At 36.2% G+C, this 20567-nt stretch overlaps 5 protein-coding genes across 8 annotated transcripts; 3 read left to right on the top strand and 2 right to left on the bottom strand.

Annotated features, from left to right (window-relative positions):
* Positions 1 to 22: 22 nt before the first annotated feature.
* Positions 23 to 3470, top strand: LOC129573712 (ATP-dependent zinc metalloprotease YME1L). Of its 2 annotated transcripts, none has more exons than XM_055454624.1 (7): positions 23 to 266; positions 476 to 1064; positions 1135 to 1331; positions 1435 to 1514; positions 1660 to 1847; positions 1921 to 2939; positions 3020 to 3470. In XM_055454624.1, the coding sequence occupies exons 1-7, from the start codon at positions 240 to 242 to the stop codon at positions 3200 to 3202; spliced, it is 2283 nt and encodes a 760-aa protein (XP_055310599.1). In that variant the 5' UTR covers positions 23 to 239; the 3' UTR covers positions 3203 to 3470. The 2 variants fall into 2 exon arrangements, with proteins under 2 accessions (XP_055310599.1, XP_055310597.1); XM_055454622.1 differs by having other exon boundaries at positions 58 to 266; positions 1435 to 1515; positions 1637 to 1847.
* A 380-nt stretch (positions 3471 to 3850) lies between these two features.
* On the bottom strand, positions 3851 to 6513 carry LOC129573756 (protein GVQW3-like; the record flags this gene model as incomplete). Its single annotated transcript, XM_055454707.1, has 2 exons — positions 3851 to 4107; positions 6044 to 6513. Coding segments are annotated over 2 exons (615 nt in total), but the record flags the coding sequence as incomplete, so codon positions are not given.
* Positions 5517 to 8267, bottom strand: LOC129573720 (E3 SUMO-protein ligase NSE2-like). The gene is made up of 4 exons (XM_055454636.1): positions 8067 to 8267; positions 7866 to 7993; positions 7463 to 7764; positions 5517 to 7384 (listed from the first exon to the last, which is right to left on the bottom strand). The coding sequence occupies exons 1-4, from the start codon at positions 8146 to 8148 to the stop codon at positions 7276 to 7278; spliced, it is 621 nt and encodes a 206-aa protein (XP_055310611.1). The 5' UTR covers positions 8149 to 8267; the 3' UTR covers positions 5517 to 7275.
* Positions 8268 to 8383: 116 nt separating this feature from the next.
* Positions 8384 to 9547, top strand: LOC129573719 (charged multivesicular body protein 2b). The gene is made up of 4 exons (XM_055454635.1): positions 8384 to 8571; positions 8703 to 8794; positions 8882 to 9179; positions 9266 to 9547. The coding sequence occupies exons 1-4, from the start codon at positions 8526 to 8528 to the stop codon at positions 9472 to 9474; spliced, it is 645 nt and encodes a 214-aa protein (XP_055310610.1). The 5' UTR covers positions 8384 to 8525; the 3' UTR covers positions 9475 to 9547.
* A 394-nt stretch (positions 9548 to 9941) lies between these two features.
* Positions 9942 to 16869, top strand: LOC129573716 (flotillin-1). Of its 3 annotated transcripts, XM_055454629.1 has the most exons (9): positions 9942 to 10404; positions 10664 to 10699; positions 11667 to 11742; positions 11853 to 12207; positions 12281 to 12295; positions 13943 to 14413; positions 14482 to 14625; positions 14715 to 14879; positions 15274 to 16869. In XM_055454629.1, the coding sequence occupies exons 1-9, from the start codon at positions 10389 to 10391 to the stop codon at positions 15289 to 15291; spliced, it is 1296 nt and encodes a 431-aa protein (XP_055310604.1). In that variant the 5' UTR covers positions 9942 to 10388; the 3' UTR covers positions 15292 to 16869. The 3 variants fall into 3 exon arrangements, with proteins under 3 accessions (XP_055310604.1, XP_055310606.1, XP_055310605.1); XM_055454631.1 differs by lacking the exon at positions 12281 to 12295; XM_055454630.1 differs by lacking the exon at positions 12281 to 12295 and having other exon boundaries at positions 14715 to 16869.
* The last annotated feature ends 3698 nt before the right edge of the window (positions 16870 to 20567 follow it).

Below are 20567 nucleotides of genomic sequence, written 5' to 3'. Positions count from 1 at the left end.
GAGGTGTTATGTAGCCAACTTCATTCGATTAGTTGTTAAGGTCCAAATGAACGGCGATCGACAGTAGAGAAACAGAGACAGGCGCTAGCGAATTATTTTGATACATTTGGTGATTTTTTTCATAAATATCAAGTCATCATTTTTGTTGATTGCATCGAGGTTGAACACTTTTACCTTGCCAATTTTGTTTACGAAGAAAAAAGTTGAGTGAAAGGTCTTTTTTAAAACAACGACCGAAAATGTTCTCGCTTCAAGCACATAATCAAGTGAGTATATGCGTGTGTGAAAATTTCGTGAATTTACATCATCATTTCATCACAAGTAACCTATGTCATGCTCTTGCAAAACAGTCAACACAAGTCAAAAATAAAACAAACTTCAATTTTAAATGCTATGGCCTGACTGGCTATTGCGTATTTAGTAAAAGTCACACTAGCAAAATACTTATATATTATATTTATATTTGTTTTTGCAGCAAATTTTATTTCATTTGAGTCAAATAACATCACGACCACATACGATTCGACAGTCCAAATCTGGGAGAAAAACAAATAAAACCGCCCAAAATGAGTTCGAACGATTGTGTCAGGAGAGTTTATGTGAAGCGCTTCGCAATTTTCAAGCCTCAACCAACACATCCATTCTGGAGCTACCATTAGCATCGATCGCAAAACAAAAACTACCACTGACTGGATCACGTACACAAACACGGAGTGCAATAAAAACTTTGGATAGGTTAGAAGACAATATTAGAATGAGTTACGTGTCAAAAAGTTCATTTCGAGAGAATAGGGCCGAACCAATACACGATGGCCAACTACAACAACAACAACAACAACAACAACAACAAAAGTCTTTCGCCAATAGCACCGATATCGCCTCCAGAACAGCATCAATTGTCAATCATCCGAACACCTTCCTAATAGCATCGAATCTAGTTCATCAGCTCAGTCAGCCGATATTCCGAAATTCAATGCAAATTCGCGGTTTTAAAACACAACGAAACATTGAATCACAACTTAAACGAAATCCGTCATTTATGTCGCGAATCCAACTCAGTTTCGGTAAGTTCGGAAACAGTGAATGTGTTGCAATTGTGAGTGGTACTAAATGGTTTGGTGATTTTTTTTCTAGCTCCACTTTCGAAAGTTGATACTGTGAATGCAGCGTCAAAACAACGTAATGAAACTCTAAATAAGCTACTGGCACAGGCTGATGACAATTCAACGTCAGGCGATGATCAGAAGCAACGTATCAAAGTGGCATTTGCTGAAGGTTACTTAGCGGCGAATACGGAAGATAAATTGGGCATTGCTGCAAAATTCGTTAAGGTAATTTTCGCATAATTTCAGCATGTTCACATGTTACATAATCAGCACTATCATCTGATGATTGTTTATTATTTCTGATTGACATACTCACTTACTCACACAGCTTGTGTCGCAAGTTATCTCGTTGGCGCTTTTCATCGCACTGGTCTATCTGTTATTTTCGGCACAAGGCTCCATATTTAGGTAGGTACAAAACGAAATGAATTTTCCCCTTTGGTAGATGCATTTCGTTCGTGTTTCTGTTTCTGTTTCAATTCAATTCGTGGACAATGTTGAATACTAACGTATGCCATTACACTTACATGGATCGGATGGGTGATACACGTAGTCGGATACAGTTGGGCTCACAGATTGAGGTCGATCCAGAGGACATTAATGTGACATTCAACGATGTCAAAGGCTGTGATGAGGCCAAACAAGAGTTACATGAAATTGTCGAGTTTTTGAAAAATCCCAGCAAATTCTCACAACTCGGTGGCAAATTGCCGAAAGGTGTTTTGCTGGTTGGACCTCCAGGTAACAACAATACGAACGAATTAGTTATTTCGAACGAATGTTTCAAATCTTTTTTTCATTTAAATAACAACAGGAACTGGCAAAACGCTGTTGGCACGTGCAGTGGCTGGCGAAGCTGGTGTTCCATTTTTTCATGCGGCAGGACCGGAATTTGATGAAGTACTTGTAGGTCAAGGGGCTCGACGTGTACGTGATTTGTTCAAAGCAGCCAAAGATCGTGCACCATGTGTGATTTTCATCGATGAAATTGATTCGGTGGGTGGAAAGAGAACGAATTCCGTTTTGCATCCGTATGCCAATCAAACGATTAATCAACTGCTTTCCGAAATGGATGGATTTCATCAGAATGAAGGCGTCATTGTACTTGGTGCGACAAATCGACGAAACGATTTAGACAAAGCTTTGCTTCGGCCCGGCCGTTTCGATGTCGAAGTATCGGTACCAGTTCCCGATTTTATTGGGCGACAACAGATTATTGCGCTTTATTTGAAGAAGGTGTTGCATAAAGATGTTGATATTCAGCAATTGGCACGGGGGACCACTGGTTTTACGGGAGCCGACCTTGAGAATATGATTAATCAGGCTGCTTTGCGTGCCGCCATCGATGGGGCCGACGTTGTTACAATGAAGCATTTGGAAAATGCACGTGACAAAGTAATTATGGGTCCCGAACGCAAATCACGGTTGCCTGATGAAGAAGCCAATGAAATTACGGCCTATCACGAAGCTGGCCACGCAATCGTTGGCTACTACACAAAAGACGCGAGCTCCTTACACAAAGTTACAATTATACCACGTGGCCAATCGCTTGGGCACACCGCATATCTACCGAAAAAAGAACAGTATCATGTGACAAAGTCACAATTGCTTGCCATGATGGACACAGCTATGGGCGGACGTGCTGCCGAGGAATTGATTTTCGGACCAGAGAAAATTACCGCTGGCGCTGGAGATGATCTCAAACGCGCCACCAAAATTGCCCACAACATGGTCAAAGACTTGGGCATGTCAGACAAATTTGGCCTTCGAACGATTCAGGATCCCGAACCGTACGCTGGCGGTGATAATCTCGGACCAAACACAACCGAACTGGTAAATATTTGGCAGCTTATTTTTTCCAATTGAATTTTTCTTTTATTAATTTTACCCATTTGCGATGTTGCCCATTTCAGATCGATGCTGAAATCAAACGCATCATGACAGAGAGCTATGATCGAGCGAAATCAATTCTCAAGACACATGCAAAAGAGCACAAAGCTCTGGCTGAAGCTCTTCTCAAGTACGAAACACTCGATGCCGAAGATATAAAATCGATTTTGACGGGCGCCAGGAAGGTCACCGAAGGCAGCAATTGATCCGCTTCCTGTTTCCAAAATGTATAAAATACGATCACATGGCGATGATGATGCATCTATATATATATAGTATATATCAATCAGAACAACAACACACACATAATTCTAGTTTTATAGAAGCGTAGATAAAAAAAATGAACATATATGCAATTGCAAATGCGAAAAACCATAAGCTGCTGTTTTATTTCATTCTTTATTAATTCAAAAATACAAATAATTTCTACTTAATGCAAATAAATATCGTAATTTATACATGTTGAATTTCAAATTTTCTTTGTTTTTCAATTAGAATTGTATTCAATGTTTCGTGTAAGAGGCTAAAAAGAATATTTTACAATCTGAAGATCTAGAAATTTCCTTAACAGGTCAACTTTAATAAACGACAATTTTCAATCATTTGTCCCTAACCAGTCTTATTGCCACTTAAATAATGCATTATCGCTATTAAGGGTATAAATAATAACGGAATTATTTAAATGAACCGATCATAACATTATGTGAAGTGGATTCAAGCTGCGGTATTTCTTCGATTTTGAATAACGTAAAATTTCAAACTGTGTAGAGAACCAATTGAAAGGTTATATTCAACGGAGTGTTTCTCCATTTAAAAGTATGAAGGATTTGATGCATGAAATAAATGGTGCGGTATATTGTATTTGCATTAGATGTACGAATGCAGTTGTTGTTACGTAAATAACACATCGGTCAATAAGTCCGTAGGATAACAAAGAAAACACAGTTTTTTCGGCCAAATTTTGATTTATTTATCGACATAGTTTCCTTCAAGAGTGATACAATCCGTCCAACGCCTCTCTAGCTTTTCGATACCAGTTTTGTAGAACAAATTGTCTTTCGACTCAAAATACGCCTCAGTTGTGGAAATTACCTCTTCATTTGAGCCATATCTTTTGCCAGCGAGCATTTTTTTCAGGTCTGCGAAGAGTTAGTAGTCGCTGGGGGCTAGATCTGGAGAATACGGTGGGTGCGGAAGCAATTCGAAGCCCAATTCATGCAATTATGCCATTGTTTTGATCGACTTGTTACACGGAGCATTGTCTTGATGAAACAGTATTTTTAGCACTACATGAAATGTAGAGCTACTAATCTGCTTTTTTCTCTAGATACTTTTTGAGTGTTGAAACAAGTTATGGTGAATTTGAATTTTATGCTCATATTTTTATTTAATTTAAAACTGGTGCACTAACGACAAATAAGTGCACAACATCTCAAAGCGCCAATCAAATTTTTATTATCAAATGTTTTTTTTTAAAATTACATTAATTTTTCATACAGTATTTTCTGGGTCTTGAACAGAATTCAAGTGACTTTTGATTCTATGCTCATATTATTTATTTAATTTAAACCAAAGGCAGTATATTTCAAAAAAGAAATAAAACCAAGATCTTGTGATTCATTTTGAAAATAAATATATTAAAACAGAAGTTACAAAACCTACCTGACTCAACTTTTGGTAATTGGGCCAGTCTCAAATCACCCGACAGATAATTTTTGACGAGATAAGAAACCGACTTTATCCAAATTTTAAGCTACTAGTCAGTACATTGAGCAATTGAAGTTATATTATTTATTTATTTATTATTATTGATTTGTGTCATTTTAAATGTTATGTATATTATTTTATTTGTTTGCAAGCATAGGTTCTGACACTAAATGCCGTTTTTCTGCACACATCAATTTCTCGTTGAAATTGAGAGCAATCTCAAAACTGTTTGTCGCATTGGAATCGGAATCGAAAATAGTTTCAAAAACATTTGGAGCGGGAGGCGAAGCAGCCCCAAGGGTTGAAATGACCCCATTTAGGTCAAATTCGACAACACTTGATTTTCGACCAAAATTTCAAGAAAATTGAAAAAACTAATGATGCCATTCGATAGCCAATCCAAATGATCAGCCTGAAAGGAGGGTCTAGGGGGTCATTTCCCCCTCCCAGGGTTCCAAAATCGCATGTGAATTTTTTTTGTGCACTTTTTTCATTCTCGTGCGATTTTGAAGCCCTGGGAGGGGAAAATGACCCCCTAGACCCCCCCTTTCAGGCTGATCATTTGGATTGGCTATCGAATGGCATCATTAGTTTTATCAATTTTCTTGAAATTTTGGTCGAAAATCAAGTGTTGTCGAATTTGACCTAAATGGGGTCATTTCAACCCTTGGGGCTGCTTCGCCTCCCGCTCCAAATGTTTTTGAAACTATTTTTGATTCCGATTCCAATGCATCAAACAGATTTAGGATTGCTCACAATTTCAACGAGAAATTGATCTGTGCAGAAAAACGACATTTGGTGTCAGAACCTATGTTTGCAAGTCAAATCTATTTATTACCTATGTTCTTAATATTTTACCTATTTTCACCTTCTCACATTTTAAACCTAAGTCATTACGTGCAACAACGAGAATAACTATACCAATCATAAACCTAAAACAAAACAAGACCCTATACAAAAACCTATGTATTACATCACTATGTTACCTATTATTCAGCCAGTATTTGGCGGTGTCAATAAATAATAATAATTACTTCAAAGTTACTTTGATGAAATACATTTCATGTAGTGCGCCAAAAAATTGTTTGTTGTGGAACAGTTATCAATAGTTTGTTGTCTGCGGTCTTGTTTTCCTCTGCATGTGTGGCCGTTTCGCAGCGATTTCTCGCTTCAAACGCTCGAGTTTTGGAATATAATAATCAGTATTGATCCTCTTTCCCTTCTCAAGGTAGTCGATGAACAATATACCATGCGTATCCCAAAAAACTGAAGCCATTACCTTGCCAGCTGATGTTTGAGTTTTTGGTCGCTTTGGTCGCGGTTCTCCCGCTGCTGTCCACTCGGATGATTGCCGATTTGACTCCGGTGTGAAATGATGGATCCAAGTTTCATCCATTGTCACATACCGACGCAAAAAATCCTTCTCGTTGCGCCGAAACAGCTCCAAACAGGCCTCCGAATCGTCGACACGTTGTTGTTTTTGGTCCACTGTGAGCAAACGCGGCACCCACTTAGAAAAGAGCTTCCGCATCGGCAAATGCTCATGCAAAATTGTGTGCACACTGCCTTTCGATATCTTTAGAGTGTCTGCTATCTCTTGCAACTTCACTTTACGATCGGCCAAAACGATTTTGTGGACTTTTTTAATGTTCTCTTGAGTAACTGCTTCATTTGGCCTTCCACTGCGGGGCAAGTCTTCAGTCGAGCTACGACCACGTTTAAACTCGGCAAACCACTTCTCAACCATTTGTCTCGACGGAGCAGATTCCGAATAACACTTTTCAAGCCATGCTCTTGTTTGAACGGTGTTTTTTTCCCATCAAGAAGCAATGTTTCTGGAGGTTGGTACTCCCTGCCAATATCATTGATTCGGCCGAAGAGATGCCATCTGTGTGTCATCGTACGGACTTATTGACCGATGTGTTATGCCGAATTCATCGATTACTAATTGTTCATCACGTTTTAAAATTGCGCCTATCACTAATAATTCCGCCGTAGCAATGACATCGTTACCAAATATATCGGTTAGCGTAAGTTTGTCGTCATTTCAGAATAGGGCCAACAGCCAGCCAACTTTATCGACCTTATGCATTTTGATTGAAGTGAAAAAAAAATTGTAGCGCTTCACCAAATTCATAAATTTGTGTGCAAAGTAAAAGCCGTAAAACATTCATTACTTTAATGAAGAAGGGAAGGAAATTATGATGCAGCATCGCAATGCATCGGCTTTACTCGGCGTTCGTGTAAACGATTCATAACACAAATATTACAGTCGCAATAACAACGCACAAATAATTCTAGCTTTATAGAAGCGTAGATGAAAAATGAACATAATATGTAAAACATGAGCTGCTATTTTTCATTTCATTGTTTCATTTAATTCAACTACTAGATTTAGAGAAAAAAAATCCTTAATGCGAATGAATATCGTAATTTAAGCATGTTGAATTTCAACTCAAGTTTTGTTCGATTTTCAATTAGAATTCTATTCAACATTTCGTGTACATTGGATGCACCCAAGCTGGTGGTAGCAATTCTAGAATTTCTAATAACGTATCGTAATTTTTCATTCTTAGCGTTGAGTCTTTCGCTGTTTCGCCAAACGTGTGGCCAGTTCTTCGTCTTCAATCAAATCACTCATTTGAACGTGCTTCTTATTGGGGCAACCAACGATCGGACAGCTGTGATTGCAATTGAAAAATAATTGAAATAAATTTTCTATCGAGACAATAATTAAAAAATATTTAAAAATTTGTTACCGTAGTCGAGCATTCTGTTGAATTGATTGCTGAACGCTGTTGAAGCCATAGATATGGTTACAATGTTTGTTGCGCACCGGGCGTTCCAATTTTTGCTTGGTGATTGGATCGATGTCTGGAATGTGTTCTTGGACCTGAGATGAATCGAGGTCAATCGTCATGTCGACATCTTGTGACGCTTGTGATGCATCATCTCTTTCGACATCAACTAACCGTTGTGCTTTTTTCACGAAATCTGTGTACCGTTTTGATGTTTGGGGCTTGAATTTCGGATGCGATTCATCTCGATGGTCTTCCAGAACCTGTTCAACACAATTGAAATGAATTTTTGAAAACACTTTGATATTAAGAATGAAATGTCCATCCATTGCTACACCAGTAACATGTCAAATCTTGTACGAACCTGATCGAATGTCTCAACCGATCCTTGTTTGGCCGCTTCTTTCACGATATCGTGACCAAGCAAGAAGCCGTGTTCAATTTTGCACACCGATTTTGCCATTTCTTTGTATTTTTCAACGTCAGCATCCACTGTAAATGGAAAAAATTCATGAATTATGGTTTTTCTGGTCAATTGTAAAGAAAATAGGATTGTCATACGAACCGGCATCACCGTATTTCAATGCAATGTCCAACGTGTTGTGTAAACTTTTGAGAATATTATCACCATGACTTATTCCATTCATTTTGAACAGCACAATGTTCCAAACCAATATTAGAATATAGTTTTTACACTTCCAGCGAATTTTCTTCGGAAAATTATCAAAATCTATTGCAGCTCCAACGATTTGTATTGACTGTAGCGCTAAAATGATTTGCGAATTGGCGTTAAGTATGCGTCGTATTTGAAGTAACTGTCAAAAGTGACAGTTGAATACCAAAACAAACACCGATAAATAGCATCACAGTATCGAACATACAAGCAAACAGTTTCAAGAACACAAACGAATAGATCAAAATAAGTTATTGCAACATTTTTTGATGTATTTTTTTTCTTCCGATAAACATATCTCTTAGAGTTTCTATTTATTAAACACAATATTAGCAATAAAATTTGGAAAAAATGGATTTTTTAAATGATATTTTTGGTAAAAAACCAACGCTCAAAGGTAAGTAAATTGGTCAATTATTCGACTGGAATTGTTCGCATTGTTTTCAATTCGCAATTGTTTTCAATGCTATGAGTCATCAGTGTGAGCATTGATTTGCTAATTTATTCTTGTTTTTTTTTTCTCTTCAGAGCAACAACGTGAGAATGATCGGGCACTAAGAAAAGCTGGCCGTGAGATTGAAAGAGAACGGCGAAAGTTGGATGATGAAGAAAAGAAAATTGTAAGATTTTCAAAAATTGTACCATTTCCACCAAATGTTTGTTAGTTTTTAATCTCCATTCCTCTGGAATTCGATTAAAATATACAGGAAGCCGAGATAAAGAGAAGCGCAAAGGAGGGAAACAAAGATGCGTGTACTTTGTTGGCTAAGCAGTTGATTCAAGTACGAAAACAGAAGAATCGCACCTATGCAGCAAACAGTAAAATTTCCAGCGTTGGTTTTCAGAATAAGGCAATGGGCGCTAATGTAGCGATAACCGGAGCCATGGCAACCACGTCCAAGACAATGGGTGAAATGAACAAGATTATGCGACCAGAGAAGATTGCCGGCGATATGAGAGCATTCCAACAGGCGAACATGAAGATGGAAATGACCGATGAAATGAGTATGTCTTTAAATATGATTCGAAATTGAAACAAATCGCTTGAATTTAAAAAATTTCTAATATTCTTTTCCAATTTCTCACTTCAGTCAATGAGACACTTGATGACATGCTCGAGGAGTCGGGTGATGAAGAGGAAACCAACGGAATTGTTAATAAAGTGCTTGATGAAATCGGTATCGAAATTTCTGGCAAGATGCACGATGCACCGAACGCAGTTAAGGATAGCCTTGGCAACTCGTCCAAACTCACCGAAAAAGACATCGAAGCCCAATTGGCCAAGCTAAGATCAACGTGATCGTTCAAATTGATCAACATCTTATGATTGGAGAGATTTTTTTTCAATTTTTTCTAGAATAAAGTCAAACACATTACGCATTTTTAGTTGTTTGCTTCGATTATTGTATAAGTTGAATTTGTTCTCTTCTATTTGCGATACTTAAACAGATGTTTGTTCAAAATATGAGTTACTGTTATAAGTAAATATCGCGCAAAGCACAAAGTATCAGATTTCTAAAATCAGGGCTCGTGATAACAAAAAATGACTCAGTCCCATGTTTGCTCACTGATTCATAGTAAAATGCTATCGGAGTGAAAATAGCCTAAAACAGAAATCAACGATAATAAATATTATCTACGTTTCTAAAAGGTTATCATCCATCCGTTGAATGTGGCTGGTATTTCTAGATTCTCACTAAAACATTGCGAGAATGACGGACTATTTGTGAAAGCCCTGCATAAACGTCATTCTGTCATGCGTAGTATTTAATAGAAATTTCATCATACACTACGTTCACAGTGTTTGCATTTCTGAGTTAGCGATGCTTGTACGTGTATGCGTGTGTATGTGTATATGTTTGAAGCAAACACTAACTCATTCACTCACTCGCACACTCGTCTGTGTGTGTATGTGTAAGGAATACAATCGCTGAGCTGTTTGAACCAGTAGCTTTTCGAAGGGAATATCGTTCAGACTATTCTCGGCGCCGAATTGTGTTCTGTGTGTGTCGACCGTGTCGAGTATGTGTTCATGAAGTGCAATAAAAACATTGAAAAAAAAAGTTAAATTTGAATTTGAAAAATCGCACGCACAAAAATCAGGAATATTTTGATATTCTTCTAGATTTTTGGAAGAAATAATTGCGAATTTGAAACGAGTTAAAATAAAAATCAGTAATCACGAGTTCTAAACGTAGACAAAAATCGAAAGAAATGACTTGGGGTTTCGGTACGTATTTCACAGTTGATATTCCATTGAATATTCTATTGGTGGTATTGAAGTGGCGGCTTTTGTAATACAATATGTGCACAGAATTCCATTAGCAAAACGAATAGAAAACTAAATGTTCATACAGATGATGTCATATGCCGCCGACCAATCCGACTTTTTTATTCTTCTACAACAAAAAAATCGCATTTAGCAGGCATGATTTTTTTTTTATCTAATCGTGATGTTTAATATCGTATCAATTTCGTTTAATTTGCAGTAACTTGTGGTCCAAACGAGGCGCTCGTCGTTTCGGGTAAGTGTATTATATACAAAATTTCTATAGCTCGTTGTGTTTGCAATCGTTGTTGTTGTTCCGTTCTGCGAGATTTATACATGGGTATTGTATCGATTTTTTCCGCCTGTCGCCTGTGTGCGTATGTGCATGCATGCATGAGTGTGTGTGTGTGTGTGTCTATTCGTTCGTTCGATTAACTGTGTTTCGGCGGTTCGAGATACACAGCGGCAGGATTGTGATGGATGTTGATGTTATTTTCGAGTTTGTGATATGAAATATGGCTTGATTGCCTACTGAATGTGTGACTGAATAAGAGGGTGTGTGTGTGAATTTTGGATCCAAAGTTAAACAATGCGTGAACATTTTCAGGTTTCAATCGCGCCTTAAATCTATTTTTAATGTACGGTAACGAAGAAAATGTATATCCGTTTAAAAAGGTAAACCATAAAATGTTGGTAAACAGGACTCGAGACTGTACTGCAAAACATTCTAATGTTCACCCACAGTCAATATGACAATGCTAATCGAGAATGCTAGAAATAGACTGGATAATTGAAGTGACAAACCGGCCAAACACGCTATACAGCACAAGCACGAATCTTACTGAAAAAAAAACATAGCCTCAACCGAATGTTTAATATTCGCTGTGTGCGCTTATAATTGAAAGCAATTTCTGTCGTTGGCGAAATATGAGCGCTGTCGTCATCAATGTATAGTGCCTTTGCATGCACTAATTGCTGCGATATGAAATTGAGAATATATGTGATGATGATGATGATTAGATCATCAAGTGAATAGGATATATATTGATTTTGATTGAACTGGGCCCCGCATCTCCATGTCGTATGAAATTGCTGCTCTAATTTTAGACATATTTAGATTGATTGATTTTTTTCCCCGCAGAATATTAGATGTGAATGTTTCTTGACTACGCGAAAATAGTCAATTGAAATTGGATACATATGGTTTTTCTTTTCTTTTGCAGGATGTTGCTACATGAAACCATTGTTGGTTCCCGGCGGTCGTGCATTTGTGTGGCCATCAGTTCAACGGGTCCAACGGTATGTTCTCCCGAAATGCGTTTTTCATCCCCATGAATCCTTCGTCTTCTTTTTCTTTGTTTTTCTTTTCTGGTTTGTGATGATTAAATTATCTTTTTGATTTCGTCTAGAATTTCCTTGAACACGATGACACTGCAAGTGGAGAGTCCGTGTGTGTATACCAGCCAAGGTGTACCGATCTCGGTCACTGGCATTGCACAAGTAAAAATTCAAGGTCAGAACGAGGATATGCTGTTGACCGCATGCGAACAATTTTTGGGTAAAGGCGAAAGCGAAATCCAGCACATTGCCTTGGTCACGCTGGAAGGTCATCAACGCGCCATCATGGGTTCAATGACAGTGGAAGAAATCTATAAGGATCGCAAAAAATTCAGCAAACAAGTGTTCGAAGTGGCATCTTCCGATTTGGTGAATATGGGCATCACTGTTGTGTCATATACACTCAAAGATATCCGAGACGAAGAGGTAAACATTCAATTGAATATTCGCAAATTTCGTTTTTTTTTCTATTCTCACTCTTTTTTCGTCATCTTCTTAGAGTTATTATTCAGTCGTAAGTTTTTCACAATTCTTTAGCTTAAATTGGGCTTTCATTTATCCCATTCTTCAACTAACGTTCATGTAAACTTCTCTTCTTTTACTATCAAACATTCCTCATTCAAATGTTCTGCAATTAATCGAATTAAATGTTTATGTTTATTTTTTTTCCTTCACTAACAATTGGCAATTACATAAACTATCGTCACTGCATATGATTCGAAACAATGGAGAGACTGACTGTTAGAAATTGTTTTCTGCTATTATCAAAACAGATAACCAATTCAGCTTGAATACAGAGGCAAAAAAAAAGACAAATGCTTTGTTCTCCTCCACATAAAAGCCGTTAATTAACAATTCAATTTGAAATTCAGAGAAAAAAAAAACAACATAATAGCCACAATGACAACGACATCCGAGTTGACAAACGTTTTTTTTTTCATTCTCTTTGATTAGCAACTAGTCGATTTTATTTGTCTGTAGAATTGCGGGTTTTCTTTTTTTTATTTCATTATTTTGAAATTCAAAACAAATGTCTATCTTCAGCAATGACAATTTTATAGAGACACGATACAATGAATTCACCATTCACGTGATTCATTAACAAATTTACTCTCATTTAGTTACACACAGTAAATTTTATAAAAAAACAATCTTGTTTCGATTTTTCTTTATATGATTTTCTGCATCTCAATGAAAAAAAGGGCGCTAAGGTATGTTTTGAATGAATTGTACAATTTACCGACCCATTCACCACCAGCCTTTTTCTATGTTTATTCTTATTTTTGGTTTTTTTGTTTTACTTTCTTATTCTGTATTTGTCACATATCTCAGTATATTATTGCGTCTTCTTCCACCATGTTGTGTTGTTTGGATGCCTTTTTTGAAATGGCATGCACCAAATTGTACACCGGCAAATTAATTCGCATAGCATTAACACTTATGCTGTAGTAGAAGTATCTTTTGTAGAATATTGTCAATTAAGTATTTTAGTGATTGGCATGTTAATTGGTATAGTCGGTATTAAATGTTGAACCAACAAAGAAAAACTGTCACTTAACGAAGCTGTCTAAATTCACACTTGGCGCGTGAAATTGAAAACCATTCCATCAACCGACCGACCGATCCTCCGAATGGATAATCCTCCGAATAAACGATATCGAGTTCAAATTGAATGAATCGGCTGAATTGAGTACAACCACATAGGCTGATGTTGTCACTGTTTGTCAGTGAAGTAGCTCAGAGGAAACGAAAAAATATACATGTGCATTACGAAACAAATTCCGTTCGTTCACCTTCCGATTTTCCCATAAAATCGTCTCGAATGTCAACAACGTCAATGTCTCTGTAGCGTCGTCGTTCAATGTGTTTTCCGTAAATTTTGTTCCATTTTTTTACTTTCGGTTTTCAGTGAAACGCTTATTTATTCTCTTTCACACAAACACACCCACATTGTTTTTTTCCCCACATAATTTCACTCACATACATACATACACCAAAACCAATTCATTCTAATTTCCATATGTTATGTGCAAAAAAACCACACATTCCCCTTCGGCTGTCTTTTCAATCACATGCAATTTCAGTGTGTATTTTTTCTATTACAATCCATATGAATGAAGTCTTATGACCGCTTGCAATTGGGCATTTTTAATTATTACAGGGATATCTTAAGAGTTTGGGTATGGCACGAACAGCTGAAGTGAAACGAGACGCTCGTATTGGTGAGGCTGAAGCTCGATGCGATGCACAAATCAAGGAAGCCATTGCTGAGGAACAGCGTATGGCCGCTCGTTTCTTAAACGACACCGAAATCGCAAAAGCACAACGAGATTTCGAATTGAAGAAAGCCGCTTATGATGTTGAGGTCCAAACGAAAAAAGCCGAAGCCGAGATGGCATACGAATTGCAAGCGGCTAAAACTAAGCAACGCATCAAGGAGGAACAAATGCAAATTAAAGTGGTTGAACGCACCCAAGAGATTGCCGTTCAAGACCAAGAAATGGTTCGACGTGAACGCGAACTTGAAGCAACTGTACACCGTCCAGCTGCTGCCGAAAAGTATCGCTTGGAGAAAATCGCCGAGGCCAATCGTAATCGTGTCATCTTGGAGGCTGAAGCCGAAGCTGAATCGGTAGATACATGAACAAAAACAAGAAGAAACAGAATGTTGTGTTCATCATTCAATGTCTTTTATTGCAGATTCGAATTCGCGGAGAGGCCGAAGCATTCGCTATTTCAGCCAAGGCTAAAGCCGAGGCCGAACAAATGGCCAAGAAAGCCGAAGCATGGAGAGAATATCGTGAAGCTGCTATGGTTGACATGCTTCTGGATACTTTACCAAAGGTTCACGCAAAATTCATACATATTTGGATAAAAGTCCATTTTAAAACGAGTTCTTGACTTATCAATTGATTTTTCTTAACGATTTACAGGTCGCGGCCGAAGTTGCTGCTCCATTGTCACAGGCCAAGAAAATTACAATGGTATCGAGTGGTACCGGTGAAGTTGGTGCCGCCAAATTGACCGGCGAAGTACTCCAAATCGTCAATAAAGTTCCCGAATTGGTTAAATCGATTACAGGCGTCGATATCTCTCGGGTAGGTGCCAATTCGAAATACATTTAAGCAAATCGATACTAGTTATTTACATTAACACGCATCATCTAAACCAAAGAAAGAAAAAATCGAATCAATCGTATTAGTTAATACTGCAGATGCACAGATTAAAACTTGTCAAAAAAGGGGAAACGATTTTCTTCTTTTTTGTTGCCAATTATATGTTTGATATTTTAAATTTGGAACAAAAAAAATATAAAACAAATTTCAAACTAATTCCTTTTTTCAAGGGCTACACTCATACTTACCTTTCATATAACAACTTCAAAACTGTATAAAATCGCACGTAATTTAGACGTTTAAAATTGCTTCACTCACACAAACACACATTCATCAAGTAATAATGTAAAACGAAATAATTTTCTTTTTATTTCAGTCGGTGCATGCTGGATAAAATCTATATTAAAATGAAACGAAACTGTAAAATTCAATGAGTCAATGACAAATCATAAAGATAAAACAGAGAGGAAAAACAACAAAACATGAATGCCGACAAAAATATATCATCACCACCAACACTGAATAGAATAAAAAAAAAGAAGCATAAACCAAAGTCTTAAATAGAGCCCGAAAATAAAGTACGATTGTCGATTTTGTTGTTCCAAATTGTGAGTAAAAACAAAAATCTGTGCAGAATACCTTTTTCTAAAATCAAAGTGTGACATTTATGACGAATTTCCCTCTTTGAATGATGTGTATTCAAGATACCTAGATATGTTTTTTGCGTCTTTCTTCAAAACAAAAGAGTTTGAGATGCAATTTCTCGACGAATTTTCGTTCTTTTTTTTGTAATAAAGGCTTATGTCAACACCAAATACTGTTAGAGAAACTGGTGGTTCAGGCATGACCTTATCACTTGTGCATTATTCTAATCGCATAGCTCCCATTTTTGTGTGTGTACTTTCGATGATAAAGGCGATTGAACTTTTTTCTATTTCAAAATTAGTTATTTGTTTTATTAAAAAAAAATTCAAACAAAAATAGATACAAAATTGTTTAGCAAGTAAAATTTAATAGAAAAAAAATGAAAACCAAAAATTAAAATCAAATCCATCTCTAATAAAAGCAAATAGTAAAAATTTACAATAAATAAAAACAGAAAAGTCGTAAAATATTTGTCCAATGTAATAGTAACGTAATAAATCAGCATATATACTGCTGAACAGCCATTTAAGTACACAATCTCACACAAATTTAATGAATATATAATATATTTTTATATGAAAACAAATTCATTTCGATTTTGGTAGTTCTGAGTCAAATTCTTGTTGATTTTACGTGTTACATACAGCTTGTATTGCATACTTGATAAGTATTCCTTATACCTACTCTCTATGTATACAGACCGAAGACGAAACAAAACTTGAAAAAAAGAAAGTAAATTCATCCAGTCATTTTAAAATTGTTTCATCACAATTTATTATTACCATTTCACTATTGCATTTTTGTCGTTCTTATTTTCGTTCTTTCTTTCCTTTTTCTCTCAATTCAAGCCACTTGTAGAATTGAAATTTTGAGAAAATTTTATCGTCTAGCTATCATTTTACAATATATATACATATATAAACACAATCACTTATGGTAGATAAAAAAAAACGAACAAAAACTAAATATTTGTGTTGACTTTGCAACACACCCCCCCATAAATGCATTACCATCATCATATGGGAGATACTATGTTTAATTGTAAAAGAGAAACAAATCAAAATTTATATCACCAGTGTGTGTATGTAAAAGCTTTTGTTGTGTTTGAACATTCCAATCATTGAAAAAAAAATCAGCCCAGCCACCAAAAAAACAAACACATCACCACCAATCCACTAGACTAAAAAACAAAACCATTATTATGATAACACTACGAAATGATATTGTAGCCATTGATATTTGATTCAATACCGATTTTCCATAGTGTACATGTTCTCTTTGTAGTGCATTGAAAATAAAATAGAAAATGAATTCTGCCAAAAAAAAATAGTCGCAGCACTGTGTTTTCTTGTTTTTTTTCAACATTTTGTTCCTGTATCCAGCATTTTTGTAAGGTAAGACAAAATGAATGATGTAACACACATGTAGGACATGATTTTGAATTAACCTTATCACACTTCATAGAATTAGACTGATCTAATGAACTTTTTAAATAAATCACGTTTTCAGCAATTGTTCAAACGTAGAACATTCGAATGCTGTTGTCTTTGAATAATCTATCAATGATAATTTGAATTATGTGACACAATGGCCAAACATTGAAATACCCATTTGGCACATTTCTGCAATTATTCGCTCTACTACTCGCTGATTGTTTACAAAAAATCATTTCAATATGACCTAACCAGTTTGGCGTGACTCGGATAAAACAAATCGACTAATATCTTGAACATTTTCTTGGTCACGTAGTCAAGCAGCTTGACCCAAGCTCTTTGAGAAAGAGTGCAAAGTCTTAACGTTGCATTTTATTTCAAATAAAAAAAAAACAATTATTCAAAAATCAAAATTCCAAAATGCCAAAAAAGCTTAGATCATTCAAATTAGGATTTTTTTTCAATTCTTTTCATACCATTTCGACAGAAAATATTGCTGTTACAGCATTTTTCTGTTATTTCCAACTGAGAGCTAAAATACTATGGATTCGTTCAATATTTTATGACAATTACGTTTTTCTCAGGAAACTCAACAGCTAGCACAATAATTATCATGAATTGTGAATAATAATAACCAAATTCACTCATTTGCCTGTTCAAACAGAAATTTTTTTATTTTGCACAATTGCGTTCATCATAATAGGTGATTTAACCAAATTGATATGTAAATAAATGAAGTAGAATAAGAATCGCATTTAAAAACGGTGCCGCTTTACTAAGCTAGTGAATTACATTACCTTGCAAAACTTTTGAAACCCTAGAAAGTGTTCATACGAAAACATTATTGTAATCTTCTCTAGAATTTGTGAATATTTTTTTTTGGTAAAACTTGGCTGGTTTCATGATCATGGACTGCTCAAACATTGTACAATGTAAAAAATTTCAATGATGTACATCTTTCCGAAAAACTATTTGATTTACTGAAAAACTCGACTTTATATGAAAACTGTCAGGTCTGTCTGCACTTTTGCAGGTAGTGTACTTTCATCGTAAACTTTTTCAATAATAACTGTTGATATGGAAATGGATGAATTGCATATTATCATAGAAATGATCAAAACGAAGTGTTTCTCTGTAATTAAGATATTTTTCTAAATCTGTTTGTGCACTATTTTCACAAAACTTTCGTAAATGATTGCAAAACTCCTCAAAACCTATAGAAAATTTGGCGATGTTCAAATTCAATATTCATTTTTCTAATTTAAACAATAAAATCAATGCCCCAGTTTGGTCCAAAACTAATATAAATGTAATTAGAAGGAAACAACAATTCGGCACGTTGATAAAAATAGCAAATGAATGTTTGTGGGGATTGGGAAATTTTAACGCCCGTGGTCAAATTGTATTTTAATTTAGAAATAACTTTTATTTGTGAACAACAACATCTCAGTGGGTTTTTCCTGTTTTGATCGCTCAAGATTTCAGAAAAAAAAGCAATTACGTTTTTTTTTCATTACAATTACCGATACTTTGCAAAATGACCACCGCACTGTTATCGGTCGGTGTCAGCATTTTAATTTTGGTGTTTTGTAAAAACGGTGTTTCAAAACAAGTTTAAAATAATAAGTAAAAATATTCTCGTCTGTTCGACGAGTAAATGAGACTCGCTTGACAATACGTACGAAAAGCCAAATCAATAAGTTGAAAACACTCAGCGTATCATTAGAAGCGGTGAAAGTCTGTTTTATAAAATTGGTTGAACTGAACAGAATATAGCATTTCGAGTCGAACGATATGTGTCTATGATTGTCCACATATAAAAAACCTGGAAGTCAATGCATTTTATAACCAATCGTTATGTACCTTATTGTTTTCTTAATGGCCCATACAATAAAGTGTTTCTCTTTTTGCGCACTTTGTTAAAGTGAATGGTGCTGCAAATAATGACGTCGTAGAATTTTATTTACCACTAGCAGCAGCTTTTTTTATGGTTGACTTGCAATAATCGATACAAATATTTGGACAAAATATCCCTATTAAATAACAAATGTGTGTTGTATTTACAAGTAAACCGTCCCAACTGTCACACGTCGATTTTAAAGTTGAATATACAGATCGATGGAGAATGAAAAAAAAATAATTTTGACAAAAGGGCAGCGGCCCCTTTTGGGTCATAGTGGGGATATGGCCCCTTCTTTACAATGCTTCGTCTGATGGTTTTTACATAAAAATGCAATTTTCTCATACTAGAAATGGTTTGAGGACAAAAATATATCGATATGAAATATTCAAGATACTCCAGAGAATCAAATGACACCTTGGGTGGAGTTGCCCTCCACCCCTGAAATGAAATGGAGGGTCAAAAAGTGAAAAAATAGCGAAAAATGACCAATGCATCCCCAAAATAGGGTCAAACTCCCCTTAACCCTCCAAACAAATTATATTTTTGGATTCCTCGTGAAAAATTAACCCTAGGTTCAGAACATTTTCCATCAAAAAAATCATCCCTTATGTCCTTATTTAAGGCCGGAATGTTAAAAAAAATCGCACCCCAAACCTTCTAATGTATTCCGGCCTTGGTTTAGAGCATAAGGGATGATTTTTTTTGGTGGGAAATGTTCTAAACACACGTGTGCAAGGGGGGTATTCCGGTTTTACCCCCCTCTAGGATTCCAAAATGTGGGGGGTCCCAGCGATTTGGAAAATTTGACACTAGATAGAATCGATTTCCAAAAGTGAGGACCTTTTTTTTAGGTCTTCATTTTTTTCACACCCATTTATAAATTTGCAGTCCCCCCCCTGGCAAAATCATTTTACCCCCCCCCCCCCAGAATTTTTGACCTTGCACACGTCTGGTTCTAAACCCAAAAGTAATTTTTCACGAGGAATCCAAAAATGTAATTTGTTCGGGGGTGAAGGGTTTTTTTTGACCCGATATACAGAAAAAATTAGTTTTTTTCAAAATCATTATATGGGGACTCCCAAAAGAAGGGCACGGAGGGGGTGACCCATGGGTAAAATAGATAGCCCAAAAAAAATTAGCTATAGTTGGTCATACATTTTTATGCAAAATTTCCTCTCCAAGAGGTAGAAAATTGACTCTGTAATAATTGACCCCAGATGTGGGACGATTTCTGCCAGTTCAATTTCTGGAAGACTGGGTGCGGAGGGCCGTTTGAAAAATACATATTTCCACTAATTTGGGTATGGAGAATCCATATTTTTGGGTTTCAGGTCAAAAAAGTGTAACCCCTGGGCAGAAGACCTCCCCAACCCCCCAGGGGGTGGAAAATGGAAGGGCGGCTGCCCCAAAAAATTCTCCTCATCATTCTGAACAACTTTGACATACATCATTTTTTGATCAGACGAAGTTTAGGAAAGGGGTTGGGTCTATCCCCACTATGCCCCAAAAGGGGCCGCTGCCCTTTTGTCAAAATTATTTTTTTTCCGTCCCCAATCGATCTGTATATTCAATTCTAAAATCCATTTGTGACAGTTGGGACGGTTTACTTGTTAGTAAACATTTGTTGATAATGTCGTTTCCTGGTCTCTAAATTCCTTTGAACAAAATTTCACATGACGGTTAGAACCC

The sequence above is a fragment of the Sitodiplosis mosellana genome, unplaced genomic scaffold, assembly GCF_009176505.1.
Source record: "Sitodiplosis mosellana isolate CC-2019 unplaced genomic scaffold, AAFC_SMos_1.0 Smas_scaffold_6102, whole genome shotgun sequence".
Classification (NCBI taxonomy): Eukaryota; Metazoa; Arthropoda; class Insecta; order Diptera; family Cecidomyiidae; genus Sitodiplosis; species Sitodiplosis mosellana.
The sequence above is the reverse complement of the archived record's forward strand: the minus strand, read 5'-3'. Positions and strand labels throughout refer to the sequence as shown.